Raw genomic sequence first — 24,764 nt, 5'->3', positions numbered from 1 at the left:
TCTCCCATCTCCCAGGGGGAGAGGGCTTGTTGGGTGAGGCCTGTGAAAGAGGAGGTCTTTCGCTTGGTGTGCAGGCTACTCAGCGATGCCACAGGCAGGGAGGAGAGCAGTTGAAGCCCTGAGCCAAGGTCTGGAAACCAGACAGGCAGGACAGTCATAGGGAGCAACGAGACCCTGGCTTAGCTGGAGCTGAGGACAAGTAAAGGGACAGCACAGATAAGGCTCAGACAAGGGCCCAGACGCCAGTCCAAGGCATCTAGACTGACCCTTGGGTAGAAGGGCTGTCACAACAGGAGGGATCCACAGGGGCTGCAGTGGGATGGATGGTGCCAGGGGCCTTGACGACCATAGGAAGAGCTGGGCCTGCCATGGCCTTCAGGCCCCACATAAATAGGGCACGTGGAATCTAGAGCACAGCTCACTGCCTTCACTGGGGTTCGCTACTTCTGCCTGCTCTCTCTCCACTCTGGGTGGCTGAACTATCCTTGATGGGTCTTAAAATTGCCTCCTTTAGGTTTCCAGGAAGACTCTGCATTCTCATTGTCTGGAGATCAGAGAACAAAACCAAGGTTACCCTCTAGACCTTTGTCCCCAGCCTGAGTCCTCTGTCAGAAAAACCTTGCTTCATCTCTCCACCTGTCAAAATCCTCCCAGTCCAAAGTAGATCTTGTGTGCTGGCACAGGACAATCTGCAGGATATGCTTTTAAGGGGAAAGGAGCAAGATATGGGACAGAAGGTACCGTTCCCCTATGGGGAAAGAAGAGAGGGTTGAAATGAGAGGTAGTATGCATTAATATGCCTTCCCTGGTGGCTCAGACAGTAAAGACTCTGCCTGCAGTGCAGGAGACCCAGGTTTGATCCCTGGGTCGGGAAGATCCCCTGGAGAAGGGAATGGCTACCCACTCCAGTGTTCTTGCCTGGAGAATTTCATGGACAGAGGAGCCTAGTGGGCTACAGTCCATGGGGTCGCAAAGAGTTGGACACAGCTGAGGGACTAACACTTTCACTTTGTTTTTTATGCATAAATTGCAGGAGATACTTCTGGAAAGATGGCCCCCAAATGAGTAACAGTAGCTGCCTTTTTGGAGGACCCTGGGTTCTGGGGTAGAAGAGAGTCTTGCTTTTTATACTATCTCTATCTTTTTATCCCTAGAGCTATCTCAATCTAGCTACCTATCTAGCTACCTGTCTACTGAGTTGGCCAAAAGAGGGAACATCCTACAGAAAAACCCAAATGAACTTCTTAGCCAACCCAACATATGCTTTTTTTTTTTTTTAAGTCCTAAAAAGATCTTCACGACCAAGATAATCATGATGGTGTGATCACTCACCTAGAGCCAGACATCCTGGAATGTGAAGTCAAGTAGGCCTTAGAAAGCATCACTACAAACAAAGCTACTGGAGGTGATGGAATTCCAGTTGAGCTATTTCAAATCCTGGAAGATGATGATGCCGTGAAAGTGCTGCACTCAATATGCCAGCACATTTGGAAAACTCAGCAGTAGTCACAGGACTGGAAAAGGTCAGTTTTCATTCCAATCCCAAAGAAAGGCAATGCCAAAGAATGCTCCAACTACCACACAATTGCACTCATCTCACACGCTAGTAAAGTAATGCTCAAAATTCTCCACGCCAGGCTTCAGCAATACGTGAACCATGAACTTCCAGATGTTCAAACTGGTTTTAGAAAAGGCAGAGGAACCAGAGACGAAATTGCCAACATCCACTGGATCATGGAAAAAGCATGAGAGTTCCAGAAAAACATCTATTTCTGCTTTCTTGACTATGCCAAAGCCTTTGACTGTGTGGATCGCAATAAACTGTGGAAAATTCTGAAAGAGATGGGAATACCGGACCACCTGACCTGCCTCTTGAGAAACCTATATGCAGGTCAGGAAGCAACAGTTAGAACTGGACATGGAACAACAGACTGGTTCCAAATAGGAAAAGGAGTACATCAAGGCTGTATATTGTCACCTTGCTTATTTAACTTATATGCAGAGTACATCATGAGAAATGCTGGGCTGGAGGAAGCATAAGCTGGAATCAAGATTGCCGGGAGGACTATCAATAACCTCAGATATGCAGATGACACCACCCTTATGGCAGAAAGTGAAAAGGAACTAAAAAGCCTCTTGATGAAAGTGAAAGAGGAGAGTGAAAAAGTTGGCTTAAAGCTCAACATTCAGAAAACGAAGATCATGGCATCTGGTCCCATCACTTCATGGGAAATACATGGGGAAACAGTGGAAACAGTGTCAGACTTTATTTTGGGGGGCTCCAAAATCACTGCAGATGGTGATTGCAGCCATGAAATTAAAAGATGCTTACTCCTTGGAAGGAAAGTTATGACCAACCTAGATAGCATATTCAAAAGCAGAGACATGACTTTGCCAACAAAGGTCCGTCTAGTCAAGGCTATGCTTTTTCCTGTGGTCATGTATGGATGTGAGAGTTGGACTGTGAAGAAGGCTGAGCGCCGAAGAATTGATGCTTCTGAAGTGTGGTGTTGGAGAAGACTCTTGAGAGTCCCTTGGACTGCAAGGAGATCCAACCAGTCCATTCTGAAGGAGATCAGCCCTGGGATTTCTTTGGAAGGAATGATGCTAAAGCTGAAACTCTAATACTTTGGCCACCTCATGCGAAGAGTTGACTCACTGGAAAAGACTCTGATGTGGGGAGAGATTAGGGGCAGGAGGAGAAGGGGACGACAGAGGATGAGATGGCTGGATGGCATCACCGACTCGATGCACATGAGTCTGACTGAACTCCAGGAGCTGGTGATGGACAGGGAGGCCTGGAGTGCTGCAATTCATGGGGTGGCAAAGAGTCGGACACGACTGAGCGACTGAACTGAGGGTCCTCAAGGCCAAGCTCAATACTACCTTCCCAAATACCTTGACTCCTAGAGACCCAAATGCATTTAGTGGATGACAAACTGTTTTCTATGTGTCCCAGCTTCATCTTCACGGCTCCTGGGAGCTGGGCGAGAGGTCCAAATGCTCCCTTTTCCCCACTAAGGGACCTTGAGGCAAGAGTGTTATCCAGGCCTGAGGCCATCACTGGGTGGATATCCCAGGGAGACTTCCTTCCTTTCTCTGCCCAGTAGGAGCCCCAGACAGAGGGGAGCATGTAGGACACGAGCTGCCCTCCCTACCCATGACGCTCACCATCCTGAATGACGCAGTTGGCAAGGAGGTCCTTAATGGTGTCTGCGTAGACCAGTCGCATGCGCCGGCGCTCGGCCGCCACACTGTGCTCCGTCTTTTCCTCTTCGGTCCGCGGCACGGTTGGCTTCAGCTTCACCTGTGGCGGGGGTGGAGTGGGGGTTTTCAGGACAAATTCCCTGAAACAGCATGAGGGCCTGGCCCCCTAGGATTGCAAGGAGATCAAACCAGTCAATCCTAGAGGAAATCAACACTGAACATTCATTGGAAGTACTGATGCTGAAGCTGAAGCTCCAATACTTTGGCCACCTGATGCAAAGAGCCGACTTTTTGGAAAAGATCCTGATGCTGGGAAAGGTTGAGGGCAGGAGGAGAAGGGGACGACAGAGGATGAGATGGTTGGATGGCATCACCGACTCGATGGACATGAATCTGAGCAAATTCCGGGAGACAGTGAAGGATGGAGAGCCTGGTGTGCTATGGTCCATGGGGTCACAAAGAGCTGGACACGACTTAGTGACTGAACAACAACTGTCCCCCCAGTAATCATCTCGCACCTGGGGCTCCTGGATGGTTACAAGTCTTGTCCCCTCTTTGTCCCCATCTTCCATCTCCATGTTGACTGATACATCATTTTCATCCTCCAGTGTCCCCTGAGCCCATTCTTGGGCAAAGGAACCGTGGATGAAGAATGTCAAGGCAGGACATGGAAGGCAATGGAAAGACCTGGAGAATCCTGCAGTGAGGTGCACGGGGAGAGAAGGGGAAAAGCAGAGCAGGAAGGCACTTGGGTTCACCCACAGTGGGGGCTGGGCCTTCTGGAAGCCATGGATTCCCTGCTGCACCCTCATCTCTACCACTCTACCAACCCCCCGAATCACTGCCCTAGAAAGGCACCCAGGTGCCTGGCAGCATAGAGTGCCTGTGCATGCTACCTTCACCCACCTTGGAGAGCTCCCTGTGGGCCACGAAGGTGGCTAAGGCCTTGCACACACACCACTGCTTCTCAGAGCACAGGTCCTCGGAGACCACCTGGATGCCCACCTGGAAAGGAAGAGCAAGGTGGACAAGTGAGGAGGGAGGAACTAGAATCCTACAGCTTGAGATGGGAAGCATCACCAGGCCTGGCTTCTGGTATTCCTGTATCACCTACCAAGTGCAGGGGGCTAGAGACGTGGGATGGGTTCTGATTCTGGCCCTGGCTCCCTGGGGAACCTTGGGCATGTAAATTCCTTTCTCTGGACCTCAGTTTCCTCATCTGTAAAATGGGAATGATTGTACCTACCCTCACAGGGTTATTGAGAGGATCAAAATGAGACTGTTATGAAAGGGCTTGAAGTAAGTTAATTTAAGTGTTGGCTAAATTGGAAGGACAGACAGCTTGGGGGTCCACAGGGGGACCTTGGGCCCTTATGGGGTGTCCAGAGCTACAGTCAAGATTCTGCTATCCAAGCCTCAGTGTGCCTCAGTAACCACTGGCCCAGCTGGGTAAAGTTGCCTGGGCCTGACGTCCATAAGTGGGAAGTAGAGGCCCTCCACCCTGCATCACCAAAGAGTTCTCTCATTAAACCTTCCACAATCCTGCAGCATAGGAATCATGTTCCCATTTTACAGATGTGAAGACAGAGGCTGTGGGAGGTAAGCTAATGGACCAAAGTCTACCGCTCTCACTGCTTCAGCCCACTGACGTCAGGGCTAAGCACAGTGGCTGACGTCAGGGCTAAGCACAGTGGCTGTCCTCCCTGCATTCACCTGGCTGCTGAACAGAGTATCTGACACTAGGTATGAAGACCCAGGAAGCTGGAAGTCAAGGCCCACAGTGGAATCCACATCGCTTGGAGACCTGAGGCACGTCCCTTCCCCTCCCTGGCCTCAGTTTCCCCTTCTGTGTTACGGCCATTAGACAATTAGATCCCTAGATCCTCCCAAACTTGCCAGCTATTTCAGAACTCTGTATCCTCAGCCAAGGTGCTGTGAGTATGAGCACGTGTGCACTCAGGCTGGGGGCTGAGAACAAAGAGAAAGTGGAAACCACCCACCCAGTGGCTCACCTCCATGCTAGAGTTGAAGGCCCGGTTCACCTTGGCCTTGATATTCACAACTTGTCCAACACTGCAGAGGGAAAAGCAAGAGATGAGCCATCCAGAGGGACAAAAAGAGAGAAAAGGGGCCTCAGATACTTGTGGGGCCTCTGCTGAGGGGAACTAGCCAAAAACTGTTACAGCATACAGAGCATATTCACATCTATGATGCTACCAAAGCAAGTTGGCAAGACGGTGTTAGCACCCCATTTTACAGGTGGGGAAGCTGAGGCAAGAGAAGTGGCATGATGTCATTCATCTCCCGCTTCCCCCTGCTCCCCCTAGTTCAATGAACGCTCAAGATTCTCTTTGCTCTCAACAGTCCCTCCTAAGGAAAGCTCCCCCACATCCCACCTTCTTGTAGCCCGCCAAAATTTACCCTCCTAATACAGATCTCCATAAATAATATAATAATAATGAAAAAGTTTAAAATATTGCAAGAATTACTAAAGTGTGACAGAGACACCATATGAGCCAATGTTGTTGGAAAAGTGAGGTAAATAGATTTGCTCAATGCAGGGTTGCTACAAAACTTCAAGTTGTAAAAAATGCAAGATCTGCAAAGTGCAGTAAAATAAGGTATACCTGTATTTATCTACATACAGATAAAGCAAATTTAGCAAAGTGTTAATTGACTCTCAGTGGTAATGACCACACCACTATTCAACTTTTCTATAATTTTGAAAGTTTTCATGATAAAATATTAGAAAATGAACTTCCCTGACCCACCAATAAAAAGAAAATCTATTTTTGGCAGTACTAAAATATGACCCTTCCCCTTCCTCCTCCTCCCCTCTCCTCTTCCTCTCTAGCCTCCCCTAAAGCCAAGCAGTCACCCATTTGGACTCCCAAGCTTCTCTTCCTTCCTGTCTTCCATCTCACAGCTCAGGTCACAATTGGCTCTATCCCCAGGGTCACTGCCCAGCCTCCTTGGGGGCCCCTTCAAGCCCCTAGTTTCCCAAAACCCCTCCAGAGGCAGCGCCTATAGACAAATCTGACCTTTTCAGCCAGTTGGTCCTGGGGAAGGACCAATACTCTTGGCAGACAGAGAAACATGTTAAATGACACCACAGTGATACTAATAGTAAAACCCAGATGATGGAGAACCCTAGAGAGCAAATGACCAAGGTTCTTCAACAAACAAACTTCAAGGAAAAACAGAGAGAGACAGGGAGTGGGAGGAGGAAGGAGAGGGTGCAGGGAGAGGGTGATGGGGGAGATAAAGGGCCTACAGGTTAAAAAAAGACTTGAGGGAATTCCCTGGCAGTCCAGTAGTTAGGACTCAGTGCTTTCACTGCTGGGGACCAGGTTCCATCCCTGGTCAGGGAACTAGGATCCCATGAGCCATGAAGCATGGCCAAAGGAAAAACAAAAGACAAGAGACGAAGTAACCAAATGCAACCTTATTTGCATCATGACTTGAACAAAATAAAGCAAAAAACTATAAAGCAAAACAAAATAAATTCAAGAGACACTGTGGGCAACTGAACGCTGACTGGATATTTGATGGTGGTGAGAAACTGTTCGTTTTGTTTAGCAGTAGTAGTGGTATTTAAGTTATGTTTTTTAAAAGTTCTTATTCCTTAGAGATGCATTGTGAGGCATTTTTAAATGGCTAAAGCAAAAACAAGCAAACAAAAAAAACCTTTCCCAGCTTTCCTCAGGTATGGCCAGGACTTTCCAGGTCACCAACCATGCTCCAGGCCCCTCTCCAGCTTACCCTCACACCCACACCCTCCTCTGCCCAGACTCACCTCCACTCTCCTGGGTCCTATGGCAGGCCCATCCATCACTACATGCCCCACCCCAGCCTTCTCTATCATTGCTCCTCAGGTGTCAGATCCCGTTTTGGCAGCAGAGACTCAGAGTTGACCCAGACACAGCTCCACTGGCCTACAAATTCTCACAGCATGTAGTACTGGAGCCAGCTCAAATACCTCCTCCAAGAAGCCACCCGTGACTACCCTCTGCGGCCCTATGAGCTGTGCTCAGTCACTCAGTCGTGTCCAACTCTTTGTGACCCCATGAACTGCAGCCCACCAAGCTCCTTATCCATGGAATTCTCCAGGTAAAAATACTGGAGTGGGTAGCCTATCCCTTCTTCAGGGGAACTTCCCGATCCAGGAATCGAACCAGGGCCTCCTGCACTGCAGGCAGATTCTTTACCGGCTGAGCTACCAGGGAAGCCCCTGTGCCACTATGCACACATGCTTTCAGTCATGTCCAGCTCTTTGCAACCCTATGGACTATAACCCGCCGGGCCCCTCTGTCCTTGGGGATTCTCCAGGCAAGAATACTAGAGTGGGTTGTCACTTCCTTTTCCAGTGCCTCTATCAGTTCAGTCACTCAGTCGTGTCCAACTTTTCGCAACCCCATGGACCACAGCATGTTAGGCCTTCCTGTCCATCACCAACTCCTGGAGTTCACCCAAACTCATGTCCATTGAGTTGGTGATGCCATCCAACCATCTCATCCTCTGTTGTTCCCTGCTCCTCCCGCCTTCAATCTTTCCCAGCATCAGGGTCTTTTCAAATGAGTCAGTTCTTCACATCAGGTGTCCAAAGTATTGGAATTTCAGCTTCAGCGTCAGTCCTTCCAGTGAATATTCAGGACTGATCTCCTTTAGGATGGACTGGTTGGATCTCTTTGCTGTCCAAGGGACTCTCAAGAGTCTTCTCCAGCACCACACAGCGCCTCTATACCCACCCTCAAAAACAGAGGCAATGTAGCCCATTGGTTGGGATTCCCAGGTGCCCCACTGGAAGAAGAACCCACCTGCAATGCAGAAGGCACAGGAGACACAGGTTTGATCCCTGAGTCGGGAAGATCCCTGGAGAAGGGCATGGCAACCACTCCAGTATTCTTGCCTGGAAAATTCCATGGACAGAGGAGCCAGGTGGGCAATAGTCCTTAGGGTCACAAAGAGTTGGACACAACCGAAACGACTGACCATGCCTGCATGCAGAGCCTACTAGTTAAGAGCAAGCTCTCCGGGGCCAGACTGCCTTGCTTGTAGTATATCCTGAGGTCTCCACCAGCTGTAAGCCCTTAAGTAAGTTACTTTTCTTCTCTGTGCCTCAGTTTCCTCACCTGTAAAAGGAGGATACTAATAACCAGGGTCTCACAGTGTTGTTCTGAGGACTTAGTAAGTTAATTATCAATAGTAAAAAGACACTACAGTTATTATAAAATTTTGAATATAGTTCCTTGTGTTATACAGTAGCGCCTTCTCCCCCCATTTTTTTTAAACTGGAGTATAACTGCTTTACAACCCTGTACGCCTGAAACTAACAGAATATTGTAAATCAACCACACTCCATGTAAAAAATTGTTTACATGTTTTTAAAAAGGCTTACAAATAACTCATCAGTATGGGTTCATTAGGGCTTCCCTGGTAGTTCAGCTGGTAAAGAATCTGCTTGCAATGCAGGAGACCTGGGTTTGATCCCTGGGTTGGGAAGAGCCCTCAGAGGTTGGCATGGCAACCCACTCCAGTATTCTTGCCTGGAGAATCCCCATGGACAGAGAAGCCTGGCGGACTGTAGCCCATGGGGTCACATAGAGTTGGACACGACAGAGCAACTATGCACAGCACATGGGTTCATTAACTGTGACAAAGGTACCGTATGAATGTAAGATGTTATAGAAACTCTGTGCCATCTACAGTGTTTTTGTAAATCAAAAACTATTCTAAAATAAGATATTCAAAGATGAGTACTACAAAGCACCCATATGTCAAAGATCATTATTTGCCTGGAATTTACCCCTTTGAATTGAAATTATGTTTCTATATCTGCCTCCCTGCAGACTGGGAGCTCCTGGGGCACAGAGACTATGTTCCAGCTGACTTTGTGGACTCCAAACCCTGCTTGGGCCCTGGTCCAAAAAAAGGCACAGGTAGTGATGAATGACTGAATAAGTAAGGACAGGGACTGCCCAAACTTCTTCCTAACCACGACCCATGGGGCACCAGGAAGTCCTGGATAAGTCCTTGGCACTCGATGTCCCAGGCACTGATAGTTCAGAAGCAGGCCTGGAGGCCAGAGCACTGCATGCAGCCCCTGCAGCCTGCCCTGGGCTGAGGGCTTGGCATGCTCCTTGGGTCCTAGCAAAACCGTGTGAAGACCAAGCTCAGTATAGTGTAATGAAAACCTTTCTAACCAGTACAGACATCTAACAAACAAAACTAGTAGGTAATGAGCTCCCCTTTCCTGGAGGTATGTGAGCAGAGGCTGAATGGTCCAAACTTCTGGCTCAGGCTCTGCCAAGGCACCTTGTCTAGGGACCTCCCAACAGTCTGATAACCAATGACCCACAGAGAAGAGCCAAGCCCCAAAAGGCATTCCCTGATTAAGTCTAACCAGCAACCCTGAATATTCATTGGAAAGATTGATGCTGAAGCTGAAACTCCAATAATTTGGCCACCAGATTTGAAGAGCTGACTCATTGGAAAAGACCTTGATGCTGGGAAAGCTTGAGGGCAGGAGGAAAAGGGGGTGACAGAGGATGAGATGTTTGGATGGCATCACCAACTCAATGGATGTGAGTTTGAGCAAACTCCGGGAGATAGTGAAGGACAGAGAAGCCTGGCGTGCTGCAGTCCATGGGGTTGCAAAGAGTTGGACACGACTTAGTGACTGAACAACAACTTCCATTTTGAAGATAAGAAAATTGAGGACCAGAGAAAGAGACTGACTTCCCCAAAGTCACACAGCACCCCATGCTGCAGCTTGAGCAACATCCAACTCCAAAGCTGGCTGAGGGAGTCCACCCCACGGCACCTGGCCACAGGGGCAGCTCCTAGCTCACTGCTGTCCCAGAGACCTTGCAGATGGGTCGTGGCTCCGGAAAGGCTGCCCCCTGTCCATCTGCAAAGGCCCCCAGCTGAGGCAGGTGCCAGGCAGCACAAGGCTGATAAGGCAGGAGATGGGGGAAAGGCTCTGGGATTGTGATGGGGAGACCAGAAAGAGAGGCAGGAGGCCACTTACCTAATGGTGTGCTCAAAATAGATGTCATCCATGGAGGCTGTGACACAGGGGCACCCTGCATGCCTCTCCGCTGGCATCAGGAGAAGAAAGCCATCCGTTAGCAGCCTCCCCATGGCCCAGGCCTCTGATCAATATCAGACCCTCCTAGCTAAGGCCTGCCTCCTCGCTCACACCCCCACCATTCTTTACTTTCCTCACCATGATTACGACACCCTGACCCTGTCTTATTTATCTGGGTTTTGTCTGTCTAGTGCCTCTCCCTTCTGCTAGACCGCAAGTCACTCGAGGGCAAGGAATTTCGCCCATATTTTTCACTGCTGTGCCCAGTCCTGGAGCAGTGCCTGGCATGCAGTATTCAATAAGCAGCCGCTGAATGAATGATCACGCCATGTTTATTCCACTTTCTGACTTCCTCGAGTGCCCAGGCAACCTCACCCACCTTTGTCTCCTTGCCTGAGTCACTCTCATCCTGAGGACTCTGCTCCCAGGCCTGAGTCCTTCTAGAATTCCTTCTCTACTTCCAGGGATGGGTCAGGGTCGTCTCAGGTCTGTTCTCCTAGAGCCCCAGTTTCGCCTCCCTTTCCCAGCCCCTATCAGACAGTGCAGGGGGACAGTTAGGTCTCCTGTCTGCTCCCCTGCTACCATCTGCCTGTGAACTCCCTGCGGGCTGGAGAATACTGGGGCATCAAAGGCAACAAAATGAGCTCCATCCAACCTCCATTCAACTCTGCCAATGCCATGGGTTTTGCTACTGCCAGCCTCAGAGCAACCACGTCTAATGCTACGCTGCATCAGAGCAGGGACCCTAGAGTCCAGGACCAGCACTCAGAGCCCTGGGGGTTTGCAGGCAAGAGGGTGGGCCCGAGCTGAGCATGTGAAACTTGAAGAGGGCATCACAGGCAGGTGGAGCTGCCTGAGTGAAGGCGGGGATGAGAGAAGAGGGCGGCGCTCAGGAACGGCCTCTCCCCTGGTGTGTGTGGCCAAGGCTGGGAGGGCAGCCATGCCGGGTTCGGCCTCACCGGACAGGCAGGCGGTGGCGTCGATCCACTTGAGCAGCTGCCCGACGCTCAGCTCGCCACGCTGGTTGGTGTGGCAGGGCAGCACCAGCTGGCTCATCTGCACCTCCGTGGGGTTCCGGTAGCCCTCGCCATCTGCCATGTTGTCGCTGTCAGTGCGTGAGGCCGACTTCCGGGACGTGCGGTTGGAGAACACGGAGGCCAGGCCCTGGGGAGCAGGTGGGATGGTCAGCTCACAGCAGAGTCTCCAGGTCTGCCAGCCCCTGAGATCCCCAAGACCACGTGCCAAGAAAACCCAACTCCAAGAGTGGCCAGCACCCTCCAGCCCAGGGTCTCAGACCCCAGGGGCTCTCTGGATGCCCCTACTATGCCCAGCTTCCTTTTGGCCACAAATTCCATGTTAACATATCCTTGGACCTGAGGGAGGGGGTGGGGAGAAAGGGATGGAGCAGAGTATTAATTCATCTGTAGACCAGCTTTTTCAAGTTTTGCCTCAGATTCACCTTCGTTCTGGTAAGATTTCCCGTCTCTATTCAGGGAGGCCTAGTAAGCCCTACGGGCTTCTCTGGTAGCTCAGCTGGTAAAAAATCCGCCTGCAATACAGGAGACCCCAGTTCGATTCTTGGGTTGGGAAGATCCCCTGGAGAAGGGATAGGCTACTCACTTCAGTATTCTTGGGCTTCCCTGGTGGCCCAGATGGTAAAGAATCCGCCTGCAATATGGGAGACCTGGGTTCAATCCCTGGGTTGAAAACATCCCCTGGAGGGAGGGCATGGCAACCCACTACAGTATTCTTGCCTGGAGAATCCCCAAGGACAGAGGAGCCTGGCGGCTACAGTCCATGGGGTCACAAAGGGTCTGACACAACTGAGCAACTAAGCACAACACAGCACAGTGAGCCCTACAATAGTCAAGCCCAGGGATCTGCTCCTATCTCATCCCATAAGGACCCTTTCCTGGGGCTCTTCATGTTTCAGATGACATCGGAAGCAGCACCTCGGCTGATGCTCCTCCGTTGTCAGCACTTGGCTCTACTGACAGGGAAGGCTCCAGCCAGTCACTGACCAGCTGTCTGATCCAGACCAGGGCTGGAACAGCTGCCAGCTGGAGAACCAGCAGAGAAAATCCTAGAACTCATGAATAAGAGGAGTCTCTGCCCAGGGTCCAGCTTAGGAGTCTCATTTGCCAGGCAACAGAGGTAGGCGTGCCTGGCAGTCCCCTGGAGGGGGTGGGATGAGGAAGGGGAGCTGACCTGCCATCCTGTCTCTCTGGCCAGCTTTCCCTCATCACACTGTGAACAGAGCTGGGGACACCTGCCTGTGTGAGAAAAATGACAAGTAGGGATAGGCACATGGGTTCCAGTTTTCATGTATGTGTGGGTGCTAAGTCGCTTCAGTCATATCCGACTCCTTACGATCCTGTGGACGGTAGACCCCCAGGCTCCTCTGTCCATGGGATTCTCCAGGCAAGAATACTGGAGTGGATTGCCATGCCCTCCTCCAGGGGATATTCCCAACCCAGGAATCAAACCTGCAACTCTTACATCTCCTGCTTTGGCAAGAGGGTTCTTTACCACTAGCGCCAAATGGTAAGCCCTCCAATTTTCATGGCCATTGCCACTTGTGGTGATAAGTCCCTGCTAACACTTATAAAGTGCTTATAAAGTATCAGATACTCTTCTAAGCACTTTTCAAGTCCTAATTCAAATTTTATCCATACAACAAACCTCTGAAAGAGGTACATTATTATATTCATTTTAAAGATTAGAAAACTGAAGCTCAAGTAAGTGCCAAGCCCAGCTGTGACTCCAGAGGTCTAGCCACTTCGACTGAGGTCCTAATCACCACACTACACTGCCTGCAGGGCTTCCAGGGGCCCAAGATGAGGAATCCAGGGCCCTGGATGTGGATTCAGCAGCAAAAAGTGCTATGACCTATGTTGACCCTGCTACTGCTACAGGATGGGGGCAGTGATGGCTCAGGGAGAGGATGGGCCTCATTCTGGGGGGTTATACTCTTTGGATAGCTCCCCTCACAAGGATTCCATAGCTAATTCAATAAATTCAAAACACACCAAGTTGACTTGCTTAAGGTCACTGACCCCTAAGAGGTAGCCCTGGGATTTGAACCAAGCTAGTCTGACCCAGAACAACTTGTGGGTTCCTTGGAGAGGCAGCTCCTTGCCAAGCGCCCCTAAATACCAAGTGCAATGCTGGGGACCAAAATGAGAGAGAAGAGGGCAGCTGCCCCAGGAGCTCGCAGCCTGGGTGGGGACCTGCGGGCACCAGGCTGCCAGGCTGTTGCAAGCAGCTTCCAGACCACTGCGATCCAAGCAGCAGGAGCCGTCACCATGGTAACCATTGCCAAGGCATTTCCAGCCTGGTATGTGCTGGGGGCTGCCTGGATGTGGATGTGGGTGGCTGACTCTAGGTGTGGGAGACGGTAGAGGGAGGAGGCAGGCAGACTGTGTTTACCCACACTCTTCCCAAGCCCCTCCCACAGCTAGTTCTGGGACAAGCATTCCAGAAAGAAGTCCTGGAGAAAAGCAAGGTGGAAGCAAGATGCAGAGAGTAAGGGGGAAGAAGAAAAGCAGAGTATGTGGAGTTTCTGGGCAGCTCCAGATGTGCACACAGGGAAGACGCCCCCCACCCCAACACAACGTCCCTGCTGTTCAAGCCTGTTCTCACCCACTGCCTCACTGAATCGTCACAAGGCAGGCAGAGGGTAAAGACCATTTACCCCATTTTACAGACGAGGAAAGTGAGGATGGCAAAAAAGTCGTAGACCAGCAGTCAGGACACCTGAGTTCTAATCCTCTCTGCTTCCCACCTAGCCAATCCCCACTCGTCAGTTGAGTTCAGTCGCTCAGTCGTGTACAATTCTTTACGACCCCATGGACTGCAGCACGCCAGGCTTCCCTGTCCATCACCAACTCCCGGAGCTTACTCAAACTCAAGTCCCCTGAGTTGGTGATGCTATCCAACCATCTCATCCTCTGTCATCCCCACTCCTACCAGCCTCCTATTTCCTGTTTTGTGAAACAGAAGTCCCATCCATTGTCGTCTACATGCCTGGAGGCAGGATCTTTGCCTTGTCATTCTGTTCATTCATTCACTCACTCATTCATTCTCCAAGCACTTCCTCTGTATTAAAGTGAAAGTTGCTCAGTAGCGTCTGACTCTTTGCAACCCCATGGACTACATGTTAAGTTGGTGGATTTGGGTTTTGGAAAGAGCCCTTCAGTGTTGTGTAGAGGCCTGGAAGGAGGTGGAGAGACTGCAGGCCTCCACCTCTGAATTCTTCAGACCAGAATACTGGAGTGGGTAGCCTTTCCCTTCTCCAGGGGATCTTCCCAACCCAGGAATCAAACCGGAAAGTCTCCTGCATTGCAGGCGGATTCTTTACCAGCTGAACTGCCAGAGAAGCCCCTCTCTCTGTACTGGACCCTCTCAAACACTGAGCTTATAAGAAAAACTGGGCCAGTCCTTTGAGAAGCTCCTACTCTAGTTCTCATGCTTAGAAGTACCTGGAACCCAGTAGGACCACATCAAAGATGTATAAAGGGATGTCTAGAGGCAGACTTGCGTTCATATCCTAGCCCTGGCCCAGAGCGCTATGTGATCCTAAGCAAGTCCCCTCTCCTCTGAGCCCCTTCTCCTCCCGCCCAGGGGAGACTGCCAGTCTCCAAGGTATCTCAGCCCTGGTTCCAGGATTCTGGCGTCTAATCTTGCAGGGCTCTGGCATGGCCAGCTGAGCTTTCTAACAAGGAAGCTAAGGAGCTCTGTCACTTGTCAGGCAGGAAATACTGTGCTCTGAGAAGGACGGAGCTCCCACCCTGGGGCTGGCAGAGGAACAAGCCCCACTGTGCTGTGGCCCCACCTCCCTCAGAGGCAGGAGCGCTGAGCCCCTGGAGCATGGGCCAAGGGGAAAGGCAGCACAGCCTCCAGACTCCAACTGGTTCCTGGGCCTCCAAGGCAGTCTGCCACAACAGGGCAGGCCAGGCCAGGCAGCCTCCCAACCCCTGGTGGGCAGGCAGCCAGCCAGGGAGGATGGGGCGTGTGGGGGCCCAGCAGGGTTTGGCCAATGAGGCCCCAGGGCCCAGCCACTCCTCTCAGGGCCAGTCACGGGGAAAGCAGAAGCCCTGGACAGAATCAGGGCCTGGGGCAGCCAGGAAGGCTGAGCCAGGACAGCTGACAGGGAGGACAGAGCCTGCATGAAGGTGGGGAGGGCATCTAAGGGGCAAAGACGTGCACTCTCAGACAGCAGCCATGCCAGGCACTGGCGCCCAGCCGCAACAGTCCTGGCCAGATTGAGTAAGCCCAGACGAGGCCTCAGCCCGCTACACTGTGGGCTTTGTGTCCCTTCTCCTCAGCCAGAGTCATGTGACAGAACAGCTGGGTCTGAGCAAGAAAGGCCACCTTGTCCAACCTTTTCATGGCTGGGGACACTGGGGGAAAGGCTAAAGTAAAGGGGAAAGCCTCTTAGGCCACAGGGCTCCTTCTGGGCAACTGGACAACCGGCCCACACAACAGATTTAACCTGGACTTCTTCTGTCCCCCAAGTAGCCAAGCTCCAGGGATCCAACCTCCTTGAACTCTTGGTCTGCCCCCCACCCCTCAGCCCCCACACTCTGATGCGCTCAGGCCCCTGCACTGCTCACTCACTGGGTTGCCTCCACAGCCAGTTCACAGGCCTCCAGTCTCTCCACCTCCTTCCAGGCCTCTACACAACACTGAAGGGCTCTTTCCAAAACCCAAATCCACCAACTTAACAACCACAACCTATTGCATCCTGCCTTCCGGGGAAGCTAGACCCAGTCCGCACAACTGGGACCTTGTTCTGACCCGTAGGGCCACACAGACTTTTCTGAAGGGCAAGCCTGAGAAGGCACCTCTCCTGCTCAAGATTTCTCAGTGGCTCGCCATGGCTCTTAGGGTCAAGGCCCCACTCTGTAGCCCCTGCCACTGCCCCCACAGCTGCTCTCCCAGCTCCAGAGCACACCTGGTTTCTCAGAGCACACTCTCACTACCGCTGCCTAGGACCCCTCCATCTGTTCTACCTGCCAAGTGAGTCCTTCCTCCTACCCCCTCTTCAGTGCCCCTTCCCCATGCCTGCCTCCTCCCCGGGGAGAGTCAGGGCCTCCCCGGACCCCGCAGCCTCACTATCTCCATCACAGCACTGACAGAGGCAGCCACTGCTTTCACAGCCACCTGCCCTAGCAGACAGGCATTCCCGCAGGGCAGGGATGGATGTAGGCCTGGCACAGGGCAGGTGCCAAATTAATGCCTACAGGGGAGGAGAAGAGTGGTGGCAAGGGCAGGCTTGGAGCTGAGACTTGAGGAAGAGGACAGTCTGAGGTACAGGAAGGACTAGAGAAGAGCAGAAAACAAAAGCAGGAGCAGCAGGGCTCGGGCGACGGAGTGGCTGGGGCAAAGGGCAACAGGTGGGAAAGTACTAGGTACCTGTGTGGGTGGAGACAGAGGCGGGGATGGGGTGTGGGGCAAAGAGTCCCCAGAAACCAAAGAAGACCCCTGGAGAAGGGTGTGCCCTACAGGGATCAGCAGGAAAATGTGGAGACCAGCCAGCAGGGAGAACATCTCAGGGACTTCCCTGCCAATCCAGTGGTTAAGACTCTGCATTCCCAATGCAGGGGACATAGGTTCAATCCCTGGTCAAGGAACTAAGGTTTCCCATGTCACTAACCCCCACATGTCACTACTAGGAGCCCGTGCTCCACAAGAGCAGCTCACACGCACCACAACTAGAGAAAAAGCCCATGTGCCGCAAAGAAGACCCAGCCCAGCAAAAATATAAATAAACCAAAGAACCACCTCAAAGAGCAGGCCTGGAACAGAGGAGGCCCACCAGCCCTGGAGGGGAGAAGCTGGCCTGGGTAACCTCTCAGCTCACTCACCATGCCACAGGGCTGTGCACAGCCCCTGGAGATCAGCCTGGCCTGGACTCAAGTCAACTAACTCATGTGACTTCAGGCAGGCTGCTCAGCCTACCTCTGTGGGCCTCCGCTTCCATAACTGCAAGAAATGGGATCATAATACCTACATCCAGGGTCATCATGGGGATGAAATTAAAGACCAAGTGTTCACAGCTCCTAGTACGCACCTGCCACGTGGCTAACATTTACTGAGCACTGAGGTTAGCATTATAAAGCTGAGTTTGGGCTTCCTACCAAAATATAGCTGGGAGACTCCTAAACAGAGTTCAAACCAGACTGTTTACACGGTACTTTCTCACGCATGAGTTCACCAGAACCTCGTGGCAACCCCGTGAGGAGGCAAGACTGGTAGCCAGTTTGAGAGGTTCTGTGAGAATTCAAAGAACCAGTGATAGAGAAGCAGGGATTCAGCTGCAGGGCAGGAGACCCTACATGGCCCTGCTCCTCCCACTCTCCCTCCCAGGCTTCTCTCCAAGGGCCGGGGACTGGAAGGCGGGCCGGGGGGTTGGGGGCTGGGGAGAAGCACCTTGGCCCACTACCAGCCAGGCCCCCAGAGAGCCAGGCCCTCCCAGAGTGTGAGGGAGCTGCCCAAGTTGTTTCCCTGTCCCCACAAAGGTGGCTCCAGGCTCTCAGAGCCACCAGTCGCCTCCCAGCAGTCTTCCCACCAGCAACACAGAAGCATCTGTCAACCTCCTAAACACCCTTCAATCCCATTCCCTGTCTTCTTCCCCCAGAGGGCTCTGAGGCAGCCTGCACACGCACACACCCTGAGTATGCACAGAGACCCAAAATGCAAACAGAGCTAAGAGCCAAATACGGGAGGAGCGATTACATCGGGAATGCACGTGCTGTGCTAAGTCACTTCAGTCGTGTTCGACTCTTTGCAACCCCATGGACTGCAGAGTGCCAGGCTCCTCTGTCCATGGGATTCTCCAGGCAAGCATACTGGAGTGGGTAGCCATTTCCTTCTCCAGGGGATCTTCCTGACCCAGGGATTGAACCCAGGTCTTCCGCCTGGGTTGCAGGCAGATTCTTTACGCTCTGACCCACTAAGGAAGCCACGCGAGGAAACCAGTTGCACAAAGATGCTGCCATAAAGAATTTCATTTGGCCTTGAGATTCCCAGTAGACAAGGGTAAAAAGGGTAGTAGTGGGTACCAAACTCTGAGATGAAAAGTGGGTGCACTTGTGTGTGAAGCCAGCATGAGGGCTGGGAGGACATCGGTGTTCCATAGGCTGCTGATGGCCATATGTCATCAGATGACACCTTCATTCTAGAAGATAAATAATGGTCTCCAGTGCCCTGTACGCACATCCTCATTTTACTTCTAGCTACAGGGTGTATTGACACTTGACATTTTTCAAGATTTGGGGGTGAGGAAGGTAGAGAATTAAACCATTATTTCTTACTAAGAACCTCCTAGATGCCATTCATTTGGTTAGCATTTATTGAACATCTACTATGTACCAAGTTGTAGGCTAGGAGCTTTCACATGTCTTCTCTCAGTAATTCTCATATATATCCTACAACACACTGTTATTCTACCCATTTTACTATGAACAAACCAAGGCTGTGAGAGCCAGTGTATTGCTTCTGAGCACCTGAGACGTGACAGACAGAATTTAAGACAATACCAGAAGATGGACCTTCCCTGGGGATCCAGTGGTTAAGACTCCATGCTTTCACTGCAGGGGGCGCAGGTTTCATCCCTGGTGAGGGAATTAAGATCCTGCATGCTTGCTGTACAGCAAAAAAACCAAATAAAATAAAAATTTTATTTTACAATTCCAGGGCAGTTCCCTGGTGGCCTAGTGTTAGGATTCTAGGCTTTCACTGCTGTTACTTGGGTTCAATCCCTGGTGGGGGAAACAGATCCTGTAAACTGTGTGTATGGCAAAAAAAAAAAAAAGCAATCCCAGACCTACCAGCCAAAGCCCACACTCATATCTCCACAGGCCTTGGAGATGAAGAGACTCTTCCATCTGAAACTCAAGAGAGGGGAGGCAAACCAACCCATGTCACACAGCCAGTCAGTGACCAAGGAGAGAAAAGAGGCCAGTACCCTGCGTCCCTGCCCAGAGCCCACAGCCTAGGGCAGGCTGGTCAGCTTTTGTGCTCTCCCAGTGAGGACAGAGGGGGATGGGAGGGCCTTCAACCTGTTCATCCTGCCCCTGACCCTAAATCTGACAAGAAAGGAAGTGGGGTAGCGGATATAATTGAAAGTGTGAGCTAAGCCCACCTCTTTTGGAGGTAGAGCTTCACGAGGCATTTCCAGTTTAGTGCCTTCCTATAAAACTCAATATAAGTGGAACTTATATCCATCAACTTATCATCCTCAGGAGACGTTGGATAGGTTATTTTGCCTCTCTGTGCCTCAGTTTCCTCATCTGTCAAATGGAGCATTTAACTAGAGAGTCTCCAAGAACTCTTTTCAAACCAAGAAATTGTTTGGCTTACGGGAGGACCTCCTTGACAAGACTCAATACTTTGGCCACCTGATGCAAACAGCCGACTCATTGGAAAAGACCCTGATGCTGCGAAAGATAGAAGGCAAGAGAAGGGGACCACAGATGATGAGATGGTTGGATGGCATCACCGACTCAATGGACATGAGTTTGAGCCAGCTCTGGGAGTTGGTGAAGGACAGGGAAGCCTGGTGTGCTGCGGTCCATGGGGTCACAAAGAGGTGGACATGACTGAGTGACTGAACAACAAAGGACTTCCTTGACAAGACCCACAAGGCCCTCCAGCCACATCCCCAGTCTTGCTCACACCATATACCCCCAGACAACTGACCGTCTCAGTTCCTCATACCCCTCAGGCCGCTGCTTACTCCCTGTCTGGAGCACTCATCCTCTCCTCTCCACCTCCATAATGACTACCGGTCCCTCGGCTCCATTATCTCTCCCTCTATCCTCAGGCTCCTGGCCCCAGGAACCTCCACTCTGCAATGTGTTCCATTGTGACAACATTCATTTAACTGTGGGAGTATCTGGTGGACACTGGACACAAAGATCCATCGGCAGGAGCCCTCTTTACTTCTGGTATCCACGGGGCCCAGCACAGAGCCTGGCTCACTGTGGACCAAATGAATGAGTTGGTTCAGAGGGTCTCCAATTCTCAGTGTCACCCCATGTGGCAGAGAGAATGTAGGCCATGAAATCAAGAGAAGTTCCCCACCAGAAGTGCTGACCTCTCACCCCATCCTAGAACAGTCGGAACATCATCTGTCTGCCTCCACCCCCAAGGGTAAAAATAGCTTGTCTGAAATCTGACACCTGAGTCATCTGGAGAATTCCTCCTGCCCCATTAAGGAGTCAGCCAAGGGCCAGAGAGGGCAGGGAGGGCATTTCCTGAATGCTTACCCATTCCTATCTCATCCGATCCATAAGAAACATTTGAGGTGTTATCACAGGCAAGGTACACAGGTGATCCAGAGAAGTCCCAAATCCAAGGTCGCCCAGCACTGAACCACAGAGCAGGGATTAAGTGAGGCCCCCTGCCTCTATCTACAGGGCAACCCTTGCCTCTGCACCAAGAGTGAAAAGGGTTTGGAGATAGAGAACGACTGCCTGCTGGTATGGATGGGGAAATGGAGGCTCAGGGGCTGTCTGCCCAAGGCAAAAGGGCCTGAACTCCGGCAATCCTTAGGTAAATTAATGAGAAGTAGAGGACAATCCCCACCCCATCGTCATCCAAGACTAGTAAGGGTTAAAGGAGATGCCAGGGACTTCCCTGGTGGTCCAGTGGTCACGAATCCACTTTCCAATGCAGAGAACACGAATTTGATCCTAGTTTGGGGAACTAAGATCCCACGTGCCACAGGGCAACGAAACCCCCATGTCATAAATACTGAGCCTACTACACACCACAACTAAGCCCCGATAGAGCCAAATATATAAATGTTTTTAGAAATAAATAAAGGAGATCCTGAAACTAAAGCACCCAGTTAGCTGTGAGGTGTGGTGCACGTGTGAGGGAGGCTGGAGAAGATGGAGCAGTTGGGCAGGACCAGACTTGTCCTTCCTCCAGCAGGCTTATCACTGCTGGGAAACGAAATGCGGAGATGGAAGGTGGCGTTTGGAACGTGCCTTGTAAACCTCAGTGGCTCAGCTGTCCTTTCATTTCAGCACTTCTTGAGTCTGAGTAGGGCCTGCCCACAGGGACAGGACAGCCCACACAGAGCAAGACAGGGGTTACTTGGGAAATGCTGCTACACAGAGGGGTAGCAGGGGCCTGGCAACCAGGCAGAACCTGCAGGGACTGGCTGTGTGGGGCCAGGATTCAAATTAGCCTCAGCCAACATCCTCAGTTCTGCTTCTCTACACTGTTTGGGCACTGTTCCTGCAGCATTTGGCAGAACAACAGATGGCACGTGAGCAAGTTTTTAAATCTCTCTGGCCCCAACTTTCTTGCTTATAAAATGGAAAGGGATGCAGGGGAGACTGACAACAATCACGCTCCCTTGTTTAATTACTTGATATGTGTAGGTGGGGCGCCAGGCATTTTCTGCTCCTTCTCTCTCAGTCCCCACACAGCCCTGATAGTTAAATGTTGTTATTATTCCTATCTTACAGATGGGAAAACAGGGGCTCAAAAAGGGTAAGTGTCATGCACACACACACACACACACAATCATTATAGCCAGTAAAGGGCAGTCAGGACTTGGACCCAAGTCTGTTTAACTCAAGGGCTAAGGCTAGCTGGGCACTTCGCTGTAATTGCCTCTCTTTAGTCTGACACAGCAGAATGTTTACTGCTGTGTCCCCAGCATTCAGGCCCTTTCTCACCCACACATGCCAGGCGGGGCCCTAGGGAAGCTTCCTCCCCATGGACCCTCAGACCTTCTGCAGGAAACAGTGATGGTATCATGACCTCCTCCCAGCATAGTCCAGCATCCAGGCACTTGTCCTGCTGCTGCTGCTGCTGCTGCTGCGACCCCATAGACAGCAGCCCATCAGGCTCCTCCATCCATGGGATTTTCCAGGCAAGAGTACTGGAGTGGGGTGCCATTGCCTTTTCTGGGCACTTGTCCTACTAGACACTCAAAGTCAGCAGCCTGTGAGGGAGAGAGGTGGCTACCTCCAGAGTGGAAACTGCAAGCTCTCTGTCAGCCGAAAGCTGCTTTGTAAATCCTCAGCTCTCTGGAGTAGGAAAAACCCTCATGGATGGCTACATATGCCCTCTCAGACACAGATATCTCAGTTACCACCACCACCCTGCCCAGTGACTGTCCAACATGAGCTTGCTTGCTCTCTGAGACAGGAGGCTCACTCCCTGCTGATGTAGACACTTGCCCTGTGTCTACATCCCCTTCTGCTGACAGCAGGTCTGCCTGTCAGAGTTCTTCTATCTACCCCTCCCCAACTGACAGCTGCCTCCCTACAGCTTTCTTCCTTGGAGCTGTTTGCCACCTCCTACCCTCTACCTCCAGCAGACCCCAGAAAGGTGCAGGAAGGGTCTGCACACAGGCAGTCTGACCCCAAGTGTGACTGGTCCCCACTTTGCAGCCTCTCAGTCAACCCTCTCCAATAGTACCCAGCTTGGAGCCCACATTCACAGGCAATACCCCTCCATGGGAGCCCCTGGCAGTGGGGTGGGCCCTTCAGGATTGGTGAAGAGGAGGGCAAGCCTCTCTCCTTCATCAGAGCCCTTCATGCTCCCCCTGCTAGACAGCCAAGACTCCTGCCTGACACCGCCTCCAAGTCACCATGGCAACGGGTAGCCAGGCGATGGGCCAGGTCCAGACATCCTGCAAACAAGCCCGTTTACCTTGGAGCTGGAAACACCAGTTACAGGGACCAGAAGTCCTCTCCAGAAGGACAAAGTTGGGAGGGAGAAAGAAGGAGAAGAGGGATGGAGGGGAGGAGAGATGGGTTACAAAGAGAAAGAGGGAAAGAAGGGAAAGAAAGAGAGGAAATAGAAAAAACAAGAGGTCAAAGAATGGATGCTGGTAGGGAACAAAGCAAGTAGAAGACACACACATACACCAGAGAGAGAAGTGAAGAAGGCAGGAAAGGGGCCCCCTCCCAACTTCCCCCACTGCTCACATTCCTCAAGCCTGAGCTGCTCTCAGCCCTTTGGGATTCTGGCCACAGCTGGGACTTCCTGCCCCAGGAAGCTAACAGCCCCGTGGCCCCTTGGAGGCCCCAGTTGCTGCCCTGGGGCCTGCAGTCCCCTCCGCTGAGGGACAGCATCTGCCCTCCCCAGCAGGCGGGGCCCCTGTCCCAACCCCAAGCAGCACTTACAGGCTCAGTCTCCTGCTCAGGTCCCCATAGTTCCCCTGAGGCCCAGCCTGTCTCTGATCACCAGATCTCCTGCCCCTCCCCTCATACTCCGACTTCTTGCCCCGAGAGTGTTCAAGAAATCAGTCCCAAGCAGAGCAGAGTGGCCATAATAGGTGTGACTTCATCCACACAACACACTTCCTTATACTGTGAGAGGAATGGGTCACAGAAGGAGGTCTACCAAGAGGACACCAACCCTCCAGGGGCTGCTTCTAAGGCCCCAAGTCTGGAGGTGGAAGGGTGGGAGTGAGAGCTGGGCCTGGCCTGCTCCCTGGTGGGTCTGCTGAGCTGAAGCAGACGGCCCAGTGGTTCTCTGCTGGGCACTGACCATGTTCCAGGGCCTTCCTCAGCCTCAAGCTCTTTGGCTGTAAGACGGCCTTATCATTCTTGGCCTAGTCTCATCCCCACCCCCATGTGCCCTGAACTGTCTCAGAGAAATCTGAGCCCACAAGAAAGGCTTGTTAAAGAGGAATGATCAGGGCAGAGAGAGAAAAAGGAAAAACAGGAAGGCACAGGGGGCTGGCAAGAGGAAAACAGACTGTGCTGGAATCCTGGCCCAGCCTCTGTCTCCCTGGATAATTAGTTAAGCCACTCTAAACCTCACTTTGCACATCTGTAAAGTGGGAATAATAATATCATAGTGAGGATTGAAGAGTGCTTAAAAAGTACCAGCTTTCCATATTATTAAAAAGTCAAGGCATTTGCATCATTTTTTTAGATTCCATACAAAACAGAAATAGACCCATAGTCATAGAAAACAAATTTATAGTTACCAAAGGGGAAAGGGCTGGGGAGGAGGGTAAATTAGAAATTTGGGGTGAACAAATATACACTAATATTAATATAGAGTCCCTTAGACAGCAAGGAGATCAAACCAGTCAATCCTAAAGGAAATTTACCCTGAATAGTCATCGGAAGGACTGATGCTGAAGCTGAAGCTCCAGTCCTTTGGCCATCTGGTATGAAGAGCCGACTCACTGGAAAAGACCCTAAGGCTGGGAAAGATTGAAAGCAAAAGGAGACGGAAATGACAGAGTATGTAATAGTTGGATGGCATCACCGATTCAACGGACATGAGTTTGAGCAAACTCTGGGATATAGTGAAAGACAGGGAAGCCTGGCGTGCTGCAGTCCATGGGGTTATAAAGAGTCAGACACAAGTTAGCGACTGAACAGCAACAATTAATGTATGTAAAATGGATAAATGACAGGGACTTACTGTATAGCACAGGGAACTATATTCAATATCTTGCACTAACCTATAATGGAAA

The 24,764-nt window shown here is 51.4% G+C and overlaps 1 protein-coding gene across 9 annotated transcripts in view; it reads right to left on the bottom strand.

Moving 5' to 3' along the window:
• Positions 1-24,764, bottom strand: part of ACOT11 (acyl-CoA thioesterase 11) — a 55,640-nt gene that overhangs the window by 10,989 nt on the left and 19,887 nt on the right. For 6 of the 9 annotated variants that reach the window (XR_015159880.1, XR_015159882.1, XR_015159886.1 and 3 more), the window contains exons 2-6: positions 11,257-11,461; positions 10,238-10,307; positions 5,220-5,280; positions 4,114-4,212; positions 3,172-3,307 (exon numbers count right to left, since the gene is read on the bottom strand). Coding sequence is in view for 5 of the 9 variants with exons in the window: in XM_086389981.1 (XP_086246107.1) it covers positions 3,172-3,307; positions 4,114-4,212; positions 5,220-5,280; positions 10,238-10,307; positions 11,257-11,461 (571 nt within the window). In the remaining 4 variants the exon portion in view is untranslated. Of the gene's footprint in view, positions 1-3,171; positions 3,308-4,113; positions 4,213-5,219; positions 5,281-8,024; positions 8,340-10,237; positions 10,308-11,256; positions 11,462-11,917; positions 11,966-12,505; positions 12,638-24,764 lie in introns of those variants that run through there. The other 3 variants (XM_086389972.1, XM_086389952.1, XM_086389963.1) reach the window with 3 other exon arrangements.

This window comes from Bos grunniens, chromosome 3, assembly GCF_055505025.1.
Source record: "Bos grunniens cultivar Pamir isolate PY7600 chromosome 3, Bosgru_T2T1.0, whole genome shotgun sequence".
Classification (NCBI taxonomy): domain Eukaryota; kingdom Metazoa; phylum Chordata; class Mammalia; order Artiodactyla; family Bovidae; genus Bos; species Bos grunniens.
This window is presented reverse-complemented; position numbering and strand designations above follow the sequence as displayed.